The sequence below is a fragment of the Phaethon lepturus genome, unplaced genomic scaffold (assembly GCF_000687285.1).
Source record: "Phaethon lepturus isolate BGI_N335 unplaced genomic scaffold, ASM68728v1 scaffold49907, whole genome shotgun sequence".
NCBI lineage: Eukaryota > Metazoa > Chordata > Aves > Phaethontiformes > Phaethontidae > Phaethon > Phaethon lepturus.
The window spans coordinates 76359-89558 of record NW_010555042.1 but is presented as its reverse complement, the minus strand read 5'-3'; the positions used below and the strand labels follow the sequence as shown (position 1 = coordinate 89558).

Sequence of the window (13200 nt, the reverse complement as noted above, 5' to 3'; positions counted from 1 at the left end):
ATTGTCTTTGTCTGGTTCCAGTCTAATTCACAAGCAGCAAGAGCTCCTCAGAACTGGGATAAAGGCATATATCTGGGATAAAGCTATACCAGGTTTTAATGAAACCTATTGAACCTGTACTTTTCTACGTGAAATACCAATCATCTACCTGTAGGACTTGGATCCAAAATTATTCTTTAGATCTATCACTCTCTCACTCACCCTTAGTTGTTATTAACAAATGCTTTCAGAATTTCATTTTTAATTTAAATTTGGCTTTGATGAAAGTGTATCTTAAAGAATAAAAAAAAGGCCCGTGTTTTCTTTTCTACTCTAGGAAAAAACTGTTTGAAATTTTTTTCAAGGGATCAGTTGTCTGTCCTTTGCTCTGATTCCAGTTTTTCCTAGAATGGGGTTTTATGACTAACTTTTAAACTTTTAAAAATGGGGATTATAATTGAAAGCCAAACCAAACATTAAAGATGCAAAAATAACATTGCTCAACAGAATTAATCCCTTTACTCCTGAATAATTTTAGTTGGACAAAACACCCCCAAACTAAGCAGCATCCTATAAAACTAATGATATGAAATACTGATCGAAAAAAAGACATTATGGCTTTTGCTGTAAGAGTGACCCAGATACATTTGCTAAGTTTAATTATATTGGTTTCACTCATTCCCTGCATGTAAGTGCTTTGAAGGCACAATTCCACTAAAGTCAAGGGAAGGCTTTGTATTGACTTCTGACGGCTTGGCTAAGGCTCTTAGTGAATAGCTTCAAGTCACCCAATCTGCTGCCAAAAATGCAGCTGTCTGCACATCCAGCAGATATTTGCAGAAAAGGGGGAGAAGCAGAGGGAAACTATTTTATGTGATACGATCACTCCAATAGCAATGTAGCTCTTTGAAAGTAAAAGACACTTTCACTGATAAGTCACTTCAAATATTACAGCCAAAAGAGGTATAGTCTGAGCTGAATTCACCAGCAAAGAGACAGTGGAAAAGGTTATGCCAACCGTTTGCTGATAAGATAGTTAGTTGATAATCCTCCGGAGCTGCAGAGAGCCATGGTGAAAAGCAGAGATGCTAGGGTGCTCAGCTACCATGAAAATGAGTGCAGTCATTTTGGTGCCTCATAGCAGCCTGGGGAAGCTGGTTTTAGGGCAGATAATATTTGAAGTCTCTGTTACGAAGTGAATTGAGAGTTTAGGTGTGAACTGAATTGAAACATTTAGATATTTGAGTTTTAACCAGTCATTTCCTGGAAAATCCCGAGTCCTCCTGCTAAATGAAGCACAATATAGCCACAGTCACGCAAGCCAGCCCTTTAATAACAACCAAAGGACAAACATGCAGCTGGCAGGAAAAGAAACCCATATATTAGCCCTGCCTATGGTAAGATATCCTCATTTCTCCCATTGTAACAGCCTGCAAAAGCACTTCTGCAAATTTGCGCTCAAGTCTCCCATCAGAGACTGCTGCCTGCCTAAGGCTGCTTTCCTGTGTGTGGAAACTTCAGTTAAGATGGCTCAGCAAGACTCAAGAATGTGGTTAGGGAATGGCATTTTGCTTTATCCACTCAACAGAAACGTTTGCCACCTCTCACTGAGAAGCCCTAGAGCTTTACAGCTTCTTCCAGAGAAATGTCTTTTCCCACAACAGCCTACTGACATCTGGCTGAGTTACGAGCCTCTGAAAATACCAGTTCATGTGAGCTGATAGAGACTGGTGGCTTATTGGGACTGACAATTACACTCTCCAAAGAGAAGTGGGCTTTGCATGCTGCCTGCAAGCTCATGGTGGCACCAGAAAGCATCCCACAGGACCGATGCCCATGCTGGGCTGCCCTCAACTGGTGCCGGGCAGCACGAAGGGTGAGGATGCACAGAACAGGTCCTGCGAGCTGAGCAGAGAGCATGAGCAGCAACCCCAGAGCAGGAGCTCAAAAGGATAAAGGTTGGGCAGGAGGGGTTATGCAGAGGAGAAGCAGGAAAGGGCATGAGGTAGAAGAGGGGGAGGCAAGGAGTTGAGGTGTATTTTAGAAAGAGAAATACAGAAAAAACAGAGGAAGAGGAGCAGCAGTACAAGAATTTTTAACCCCCAAGCTACCAGATGCTCTTACAGTCCCACTTCCTTTGCTGTCAGCCAGAGGAAAGCCCTGACACAAAGGCTACCATCTGCTCCCAGTTCCCATGGACAACTGTAAGTCAGCTCTCCCTGCATGACCTTAATCGATGATCCTTGCAGGTGGGAGCCAGTATGCTTCCTCCAAATGATGGAGTGGGCTCTTTTCAGTTTGTTGTCTTAGAACAACCTAGGGAAATTTTTACAGGAATTTATACAATAAAATCCTCTAATCAAATTTTGTTAGTGGAACATTAACATCCAAGTGCTTGATTTTTAGTGTTAAGACAGACCAGCACTAAGGCTGATTCGGAAATCTTCATTTGACCCAGATGTTTATGTTGGTTACAGCAGTATCTTTAATTACCTGCCCAGTACAATTATTTCCACAGAAGCTCCATGTGGAAAGCTCTCAGTGAGGGGAGCAGAATGCATCGCCCTTCTGCTACATGATACAGAGAGAACAAGACAGGGAGCTGTGAGAAAAGAAACGATGGCTGAGGAAACTGAATGGCACTTTTAATTATTCCTGGCAATTAGGTTCTATACCTGCCACTATGGAGCTGTTTATACGTAGTAAAAGTGAGTCATGTAAACCAACACCTTTACACATGGCCTCTTGGCCATGTTTTTGCTCCCCTTGATGTACCCAGCCTCAGACAGCCTGCGGACAAGCTTAGCCTTCAGCAGCTGTCAGTGAAGTCAGTGAGAGCCGTATTCTGGATGTAAAGACCGACTGACGGTACTAAACTTTCTGGAAAGATGTTAACAACTCACCGCAGGCCTCCAAAATGTAGGAGGTCTGATTTGGCTATATCCCCTGATTATGAAGCTGGATGAAGAGCATACTAAAGAAATGCTTGGGCAAAAATGGGAACGGACCAATGTGAGAGCAGAAATCCTGTGGTCCTGCATGGTGCAGAAGAAAGCCATGGAACAATATACTGGGTATGAAGAAGAGGTGTCAAAATCCTGGGTAACTGCTCACCGGCAGGCCTGTGAACTGAGACGTGGAACCTGGGAAAAAACTTTTGTATTTAAGCCTAGGCACAGAGATGCTGAATGGCAGAGCCAGCCTTCGTTCCAGCCTTTCCCAACATCTCAAATACTGATTTAACAGGTGTATCAACTTTTAATATTCTAAAGATAATATACATGCTTAGCAGAAAAAATAGGCCAACTGTAATGACATGTTACCCTAACTACAATGCTCTACTTCATTTTGCCCATTCAATATTTTTAGCTGGGATTATATTAGGTTAACATATCTGCCTACTTCAATAAAAACATACTTCATCACTTCCTACGGAACCACTTCTTCAGCAACCTGCTTGGCTTCCTAGTCTCAATGAAAATTAACTGTTGGGGAACGGCTGCATCAGGTCCCCTAATACGTTCGCATGAGCTATTTTACTTTATATAGCTCTTTCATATATGAGCTGGCATGTCACCATCTCTAACTGGGGAGGGTATTTACAGCACCTGTTAACACACCAACCGGTGGTGTTTCAGTATTGAACTTCACTATCACGTGGCAAGCCTTGCATGGTGTGAGAAAGTGACTCACTTCTTCCAGGAGAAGCCCCTGTGGTTAGGAAACTGGATGGCAGACAGGACGTGCACTATCTGAATGTAAACATGCAACCTAAAAAGATCAATTGCTTTGGCAATTCTAACCGCATCTGAATGTTCCAAATAACAAAGAGCTTAACAATTTATTGTATGTCATGTGGTCTGCCGCATGCTTAGTTACTGGGAGAAACGTTCCCTAACTGGAATTAGGAGTACGGAGCTTGCTACAGATAGACTTTAAGAGAAATCTGACAGAAAAAAGATTTGGCTCCCCAGAATGAGCCACTAGCTGTCCTCGACTAGTATAGCAGGGAAAATTTCATTTTGCAGACCTTCTGCTTTGAGATTTGAACTGAGAGCATGATTAAAAAAATAAATCCAGTCCTGAATTAAAACACAAACAAAAGCTATGTGAAAGAATCTAGAAATCCACCAAAACACCAGTAAACGATCCTCTGCTTCACAAAGCAGGCAACACACAAGTCCCAACACCCAACCGACCCCCATACACACACTCTTCCTTGCTAATAAAAGTGGGGTGCAAGGAGAGAGGTAGAGTGAGACATTTCAGCTTGTAGTCCCCTTAATAAATCAGTAACATGGCAAGAAGAGTAGGATGGGAACAGACTGGCAAAGGGATAGGGATATACCCAAGTAGCTGGTGTTTCCCTTCTGCCCCGACCGGCTGCTCTGCGACATGCTTACCGGGATCCCTAGAGCTTTTAGAATATTCATTTTACACATCGGGCAGGTACGATGGTCTAGCAGCCAAGGATCTACACAGGACTTGTGGAAAAGATGCCTGCAATGAAAACCAGGACATTTTAATTCAAATCCACCACAGCACAATTTACCACTTAATACCAGACACTTCTGAATTCAGTAAAATTAGAGTATTTCAAATGGTGTGGTTTGTGACCTCTGCAAGGACTCCAAAACTATACCCTGTGCACACAAGACTAAAATTATTTCTGCAGCATCTCAAGCACGTGTGCACAGTGTTGCTCACCTGCGTTTGGAAAAGAAAACATATACATAATTAGAGAATTATGAAAATTACACAAAAATGCATCAGCAAAACTCATACTCTTTAAATGTTAAAGGCTGTCAGTAAACAAAACCTGCTTGCTGGTAAAGATAAAAATCACATTAGTGTTTCTTGATGGTTCTACAAACAAACCTGATTACACATAATTTAAATGCAAAGCCATCAGGGGTCTGGTATTCTTTAGGATGCAGGCATAAAGAAATAAAATTAATTTTAAAAAAAAGGCTACTTTTCATTTAAATGTAAAAAACAGGATGATGCTTTTTAAAACATTCTCCCTGACTTTCCTGCTCTTTAGAAGTTGCCCATCAGAGTGAGCTCCTAAACAATTTCAGCCCTGAAGGGGTTATAGCTAATCCTGTGCTTGGTCTAGTGACTACCTGAGCCCTGTGGCTGCTGGGGGCCACTTTTCTTAAACATTATCCAGGTGGAGGAACTGAAAGTTCGTTGTCTGGCTTCGCCTGACACAAACTGAGATTCAGTACAGAGGTATTTGGCGCAGGTACCTGACTGAGAGAGTCTATTTTCTCTTGCAAGCATATTCTGTTACCCTGTGGTTGCAGAAAACAAATGTGATAAAACGCAGTAATGTGGGCTTGGGATTTAAGAAATGCTCTTGAGTAGGCCAAGTAGAGGAGTCGGGGCTCAGCCCACGGCAGTGAAATTTGTACAGCTCCACTCCTTCTGAAGAAAAGGGGGAAAGTTTCCTACCATGCACATAGCCTCAGGAATCACACTGGCATGTAGGAAATTGAAAATTGACTTGCCTTTCTAAAAATCTGTTTTAATCAATTAATTGAAGAGAACGGAATAGTACAGTTGGAAGGGACCTTAGTCCAACTGCCTAACATAACCTAATAATAACAATAACAATAATAATAATAATAGAATCTTTGGGTTGGAAAGGACCTTTAAGGTCATCTAGTCCAACCCCCCTGCAATGAGCAGGGACATCTTAATAACTTAAGAAAAATTGAAAGAGGGTATTTTATTCCGAAATATGAGGCTCGATACACATACACAATCTTGGTCCAGAATGTGTAAACTAAGACTAATTAGCTTGTTTTGAAACACCATATAGATCAGCTCTAAATTTCCTTTCTAAGGCTTGCAACAGGTGTCCCACATTTTATTTGGCAGAGCCTGAAAGTCACGTTTCAGTCTGCTTGAACTTTTACATTTGAGCAGTCCCCAGCCTGTGTTTCCCTGTGCTGCCTCTGCCCCGTGTGCGTCGCTCATACAACACAGCCATATGAACCCACCAGGTAACCGCAGGTGGACACAGCTCACAGCTGCCCAAGGCTCTGTCGGGAGCAGGGCACATACCAGCCTCCACGTGGAAATGCAATCTCTGAGAAAGCCGGCACGACTTAACGCATCAAATAATTTTAAATATTTAAGTGGCACATATTCAGCTGAATGGGTCGGCCGCTGTATCGTGTCGTGGGCTCTCTCATACAACAAAATACACACAGCTTTGCAATTTAATGGAAGATATTGAGGTGCATTTTCACCAGTATCGATTTGCAACCCTGGATCTTATTAACACAATACTGGCCGACATACTAGCTGGCTGGCTTACTAGCTGGCTTCAGTCCTAAATAACACTAGACATTCAAAGCTAAAACTGTGTGAAATCTCAGAATCGTATTCTTTTCACTGCGCTTTTTTTTTCTCACTGCTTCTAGAAGAAACAGGTCCTTTGTGAAACAAAGCTACGTGGCAAATTATCGCATTCCTGTACTTGGTCTGACTTCACACAACTATGGGAAAGGGCAAATTTGTTCTTGGAAGTTCAACCTAGTCTAATTATATCAGTTGGCTGCAATACCAAACTTTTGTCAAACCTCATCTGATCCTGTATGTCAACATGATTAACACAAATGAAGTATCGTAATACTTGAAGTTTAAACCACTACTTTGCTAAGGCTGCTAAAGTTCACAAGCCTCCTCCCAAACAAGACTTGCTTTACTGGGTAAAAACACAATGCACCAAATTTCAGTCTCTGTCCTGCATAACTCTTCCTTCCTTTTATCTCAGGAGGGACATATTCAGTACATCATCAGGTAAGCATTCTGAATAGCTGAAAGCATATACAGTCCTTAGGCATGTGTAATTTTACATTTAGAAGTCTAACCAACAGAATTCCTTGGGTGTGTTAATTCATGGAGGCTACTGAATGTCAATGTCTTGCTTTTCAGCTATTTGAGATAACTGAAATTCTTGATAGTGATTGGTTTTCTTTAATTATATCCTCACATTCATAAACAAGTATGTTCAACTGCAAACATCTGATGCACATTTGTGCCAAAATAATCATTACATTTCCAAAATCTGAGATATTTATTATTCGTTTGAAAAAAAAAATCAGATTTCCAAAATCTGTTTTGGATAAAAAAAATACGTAACTTCTATGAAGCCATTTTCCCATAGACTAGAAAGTCTCCTTTTGTTTTCAAGTTCAAGCTTTGCAAGCCTCAGTCAAACTGTGGTTCATATTACAGCATTTCATAATATCTGTTAATTACCAAACGCTTGGAACTTTCATGCCTTAAAGACTTTAAAAACCTGAAGTTTAGTGTTCCTAAAGTTAGCTTCAAAAAACAATTATTCTAAAAGAAATCATACCAATGCAGAGTAATTTAAATAAATGACAGATCATGTCACTTTGCATTTCTCAATACTACACTAGCACAGTGTATTATGTCTCTATTAATTTCAGATATAATATGTACAACAGAACGTACTTGATTATTTGACAGATATCTACAGAAAAATGGAATGTTAATTGAAATCAGATAAAGATTTGCATTTTAAAATTTTTATACTACATTATATAATTAGAGCGCTCATAATATCTATTTTTGAACACAGAAACATTTGTGCACAGAAGTGAGGTGGCAGGCTTTGCAGATTTGCATTTGAAAATTTATTTTATTTGTTATTAGCTACAGCACTATATAAATGCTTATGGCTTTCAACAAATCGTCAATTGTTTGATATCGTGATAAGTTTATCATCCAAATCAGGCAAAATAAGGGTCAGCACAAAGACGAGAGCGCAACTGTCATATGGTAGGACAAAGATGTAAAAAAATGTAAAAAGATCAACTGCAATAAAAACCCCTCTCCCTCTGTAGTTCTGACTGATGCAACTTTTAAAAGGAATGAGAGGGTAGAGGCATCATGGATGAGTTCAGAAGTAATGACCCATACAAGGAGACAGTAAGAGAGATGTTTCAAGGACAGGCTCAGGACATGGCTTTGACAATCGAAGTCAGAGCTAGAAAAAATAAGGGTTTTGTTTGTTGTGTGCAACCACATGCATTGCAAAACTATCTTGATTCAGATGGGTTAAAAAGTTTCTCCAAAGAACTGTAATTGATTAGCTGAAAGAGAGGAAGGGGAAAGGAGAGGAGATGTCGTAACAATCCTCATACAAAACAAAAGCTTCCATAAGGAGAAAGGAAACAACTGTTCTTCACCTCTCATAGGGATAAGAGGCACAAGGATTTGTTTAAATTGCAGCGAGTGAGATCCAGGTTACACAACAGGAAAATCTTCACCACAGTCAGGGCAGCGAAGCACTTCAATAAACTATCAGGGGAATTTGCAGAGTCTTCATCCCAGGAGACTGCAGCATGTTGGAAAAAACTCCCAAGAACGACACGTGCACGGCCAGTGCCCCTGTGCTGTTCCAGAAGTGGTGGCCTCCTGGGATCCCTCCTGCACTCTTCTGTGACTCTGTGACTGCACGTGGCTGTGTAAAGCTCACAGAGCACCAAGAAAGAAAAAGAACCTCAAAATCCCAGAGCATTTCATTTACTATTATCTAAACAGCGCTTCATATTTTTTAACTGGAAATTACTTTTAAACATACAAGAAAAAAATTTTCATTTCAAGCTTAACCCAAAATGATAATAATTTGATTGTTGTAAAGCTATCATAAAGCTTTCAGCTTGCCAAGAATTTTGAGAAGCTCTTTTTCCAGGTTAAGGGAAAACTCCTCCTAGTCTTTCTACTCCTAGTCCCAACTTTCCAAACTGCATGCAAACAAACCTAGCAGTCTAGGTTTCTTTTCTAGCAGTCTTTCCTTTTCTCAGAAGAAAAGCGTGAGCTAAGAGAAAAGGAGGCAAAAGCAGAAAAAGAGGTACATCTCTGGGGGCCCTGAGTAAGACCATCAGTCGCCTGGATTAGACATAGAGTTGAGACAGAGGACTGAGAAGGATTTTGGTGAGAGACTGAGCAGCATTGTAGTATCCAACGAGAAGGTCTGGGCTTTCAGAGGTGCATGTACATTATTATTTGTTTATTTTTGAGGAAGAAGGTGATGATGAGGGTAAGTGAGAGGAAGGAATCAAAGGGAATGTGTGTGATGAAATAATTTTCATGGAAAGCTAATAAAAAGAGAAAGGAGGAGTGAAGCAGTCTCTGAAATCATAGTTGTTCCTGGAGTGAAGGCTCAGGGGAAGGGAAAGCGCTGGAATGGGGTCAGAGAGCACGTTTATTGGTGACAGAAATGAAACAACCAAAAAAAGAGGTTATGAAGAACTCAGTAGACATGAGGTTGAAAGAATTGTCTTGACTCTCTGGAAGTTTAGTCAAGTTAGTAAAGTTTAGTAAAAGGCACACGCTGGGAGCAGCAGCACCAGTAACTTCTCCAAAGACAGAGCAGAAAAGACAGAGGTGTTTTGAAGCCACAGATGGAGGACAAGCAGAAGGAACCAGGGCTATGACAAGAGATGTCACTCTGGGAACAATGAACTTGGTTACATTTGAGGTTGTGTCAGTGCCCTCAAAGATAACTTCAGTGATGCTTGCTACCATTAAACATAAAACCAGCTGCAAGACAACACTTTTTTTTTTTTAATCAAGTGTCAGTCCTTATTTATTTAATACTTTCTGTAGAGTGAAGTTTATTAATACAGTCAGTTGTGGGAGCTGGCTAAAGACGACAGAGAAGAAGCACTAGTTAACTGGAATTCTCTTAGCTCTCCAGAGTGGGATACACAACAAGCTATCCCAGTGCCTGCTCTCTGCCAACAGAAAAGAGAGGACATGTGGGAAAACAGAGCAAGTGTTAGTAAACATGTATCTATATGACTTTAGAGCTCATCCACTGCAATATTGTCTGGTGGATTTTTGGTACCAATTTCTTAAGAGATTCAGGCTCCACCAGCCTTAAAAAGAAATCTCAAGATATGTAGGGCTTTTTATAAAGAGTGTGCCTGCTAGCAGTGGTTTTCCCAGTACTGTCTGCAGTACAAAGCAGCATCTTTCATGTGCGGCTCTTGGGGCATATTTGGCTTTGCAGGTAAAAAGTCCTACATCATAAGCACCTCCTGGATAGAAACACTAAGGTCAGCCAGCACTGGTGTCATATGGTGCTGGCTTCTGTAAGGCTTGCTGAAATGCCAGCCTCTTATTAAACAGCAGTCTAATGAGGTTCCCACACTAGAAACTGCACACAGTTTAACTGAGGATGCTGGAGGAATAAACCTACTGAGTCTGTAGGTCTTTATCAAGATATAACACTCTCCTACTCACTTAAGACAGAAATTAATCCACCTTTTTTTTTTTTTTTTTTTTTTCTTGATGCGAGACAAGACTGACAACTGCAGAAAGAATCATGACTACCATTTCCTGTTTTGGAAGTCCAAACCCATGCCTATGTGTAAAATACTGCCCTCACAATTTGTGTAGCAGGGAAGCCAGGGTTTGTGAAGTAGCTGCTGGAAAAAGATATTTGAGTTTTTATAATTCAAAACTGCTGAGGCTCAAACTGTTAGTATTTTACAAGACAGTTCTGCTGCTGCTACCCTTTTAGCATGAGTCATTTTCTAGGCGACCTTTTAAGTCAGCCAAGAACTGAACATCACCTGTTAACTATGCGTTTCCTATTCACTCTGCTTGACTCAACACTGTGAATGACAAAGTCTGACTGGAGCCTCACTGAATTATGAGGCGAGACCTAAGTGAAAGATAGAGCTTAGAAATATTTTTTGCTGTTGTATAACTGCCTCCCAAAACTGCCTGTCTCTATCATGCAAAATTTCCAAGCTTTATTATGCTTCTATGAAAACAAGCTTTGTCAAACCAAGGTCCATATTTTCTGATAATTTTTCATTTTTCTGTATTTCTGCTTCATGAAGTGATGAATTTGTGTCCGTTCATAGGAAAAAAAAAAAGAGTTCACATGCAATTTGTCATTGTGGGGGATTTACAGTAGGTCAAATTTATGATTAATCTGTTGCTTTTTGTTTGCCATTTAGTGATAGCAGTAAACAGATTTAATGAGTCACATGAACAGAAATGGACAGCTTGTAACATTCAAATATCTACTAGGGAACAACACAGCAGGAAAAGAAACAAATATTTCAGTTTCTCAAGCCAGTGAACATGTCTGGAGAAGAAACTCTATTAAAAAAATCATCTCTGCTCTGTATGTACAGCACTTGAGATTACTACTTCTAGGGAACTCAAAGACTTGCTCTTGCTCTCCTAGGGGAACCACTGTTCCTAGGAAATTTCCTAAGAGATTGATTTCCTTAGAGAAATCCTTCATTAGCTAACACTTCACAGATGACAATACAATAGCACAGGGAGATGAATACAGCTGTTATAGGTGGCAAGAGCCTGTGCTCCTGTGTCACATCACTGCGAGTGTACGTGCTGCGCAGGGCACGTTCACATGACGGGAAGAATAGAAAGAACAAGCCCAAAAGCTCTTCTTGTCACCTCCATGTCCCACACACCTGAGAATATTTTCACGGCAGCAATAGATAACGTGGTCTTTATCACATTCCCTTTATGCTTTACTGTTTCTACTCAGCATATCTCCTTTTACGGTTGGTTGGGTTTTTTTGATAGAAGTCATCCCTTTCTCAGCATCTGGACATGGCCCAGGACAGCAAAAGAAGTAGCTCTCTGGGGAGCAGGAGCCTGCTCTATCCCTGGCTTCTGTGCCCAGGGTTCACCTTGAAGTCAGGGGCAAATTCTTCTAAGGCATTTATTCTGGACTGATATAAAAAGAGTGAGGAAAACTGAGAAATCAAAACTTTTAGGTTAAAAATACTACTGAAGACTTTGTAATAGGTCCAGATCAGACAAAATTTCTGACTATCATGCTAAACTCAGGTTCTTGCCACCATTAATACTACTTTCTACTATTTACTACTTCAAGTTGAATAAAGAGGCATTTCAGATACCTTTACCAACAGACTTTGAATAATCAAAATTATAAACTCACTCTTCCCTCCCCAAGCTCTCAGGCAATCTCACCAGCAAGAGCCTGTCTTGAAGTAGAGAGACTATGAGAGCTAAAAGCACCTTCAACCTTCAACTTACCTGCAAGGCAAAATTCTGACAACATCATTGGGCTTATAGCCTTCAATACAAACAGCACAGTTATCAAAGTCTGGCTCAGTTTCCTAAAGGAAAGAGAACATTAATCATTTTCATTTTTTGATTTTGTCAGCTAATCTCTTCATACAAGAGCCTATCTGACAAAGTGAAACAGACACTGACAAGCAAGTCAGATTTTCCAACATGTTTCCAGTTGGAAAGTTGCCCTGGGAAGCATGCAGATTTAATTAGCATGTTTTAACTTTCTGGATTTTCTGCATCTTCACAGAATCACCACCTTCTCTCGCTACTCCATCCCATCTGTACATTGCTTACCAGTATTCTTTCCCTGCCTGAAGGACACACAGTAGCTAAATAAGCAATTGCCATTTCTGTTCTGTCTCATTGTCCCAGTGGTCTGAAGGAATCCTCAGCACAGAGTTTCATTTGGCAATGAGCAATTTGAAAAATTACCTTATCACCTTTCCTGATTGTTCTGACTTGCAGCTTGCTGATTGCTTTCTTTGCAGCATCTCCAAGCCGGCGCTGTAATACAAAATTTGCTCTTAAGCATTTCTTCATGCAGAAATCATCACCTTTTCTCCCTAGGCTTCTTAATAATCTGAAGTGACTGTACATGAAACAGGACATTTCTGTGTAAATATAAACAGATGAGGTCAGTCATGCTGTTATTCACAATAAGGGCACAGGAGGTAGTCTAAGCTTGCTGGTAACCCATGGCCGATGAAGTAAAGCTACTCTAATGGAGTTCCAGTGGAGAATGCATGTGACTCCATCTTCACTATTCCAGTGAGTAGCAATACATGTAAAAAGTCAACTATTTAGGCATCTTACTTTTTCGCTCTCTGTTTTTAATAACACTTGTAAAAAATACATTATTAAATGAGGCCTGGGCTAATGAAGCAGAGTGAACGTTGGACTTAAGATTCAGAAGGTCTTTATTCTTACGCTGTTCCAGAACAAGTTCATGATCTTCAGCAAGATGCAAGTGCTGAAAGTAAGCTGTTAATTTGTTAACCACAAAAAATATGAATGATCTTCTCTGCTGTTCTCTTTTCCTGCAACAGAGTTGCCTACTTTATAGGAGCAATGCCAGGTATTAAAATGAGG

General features: G+C 40.4%; 1 protein-coding gene across 1 annotated transcript in view; it reads right to left on the bottom strand.

The window, feature by feature from the left end:
- Window positions 1-13200, bottom strand: part of RNF150 (ring finger protein 150) — a 117186-nt gene that overhangs the window by 27634 nt on the left and 76352 nt on the right. Inside the window, exons 3-5 of the mRNA XM_010292024.1 lie at window positions 12544-12615; window positions 12073-12155; window positions 4383-4479 (exon numbers count right to left, since the gene is read on the bottom strand). Coding sequence (XP_010290326.1) covers window positions 4383-4479; window positions 12073-12155; window positions 12544-12615 — 252 coding nt within the window. The remainder of the gene's footprint in view (window positions 1-4382; window positions 4480-12072; window positions 12156-12543; window positions 12616-13200) is intronic.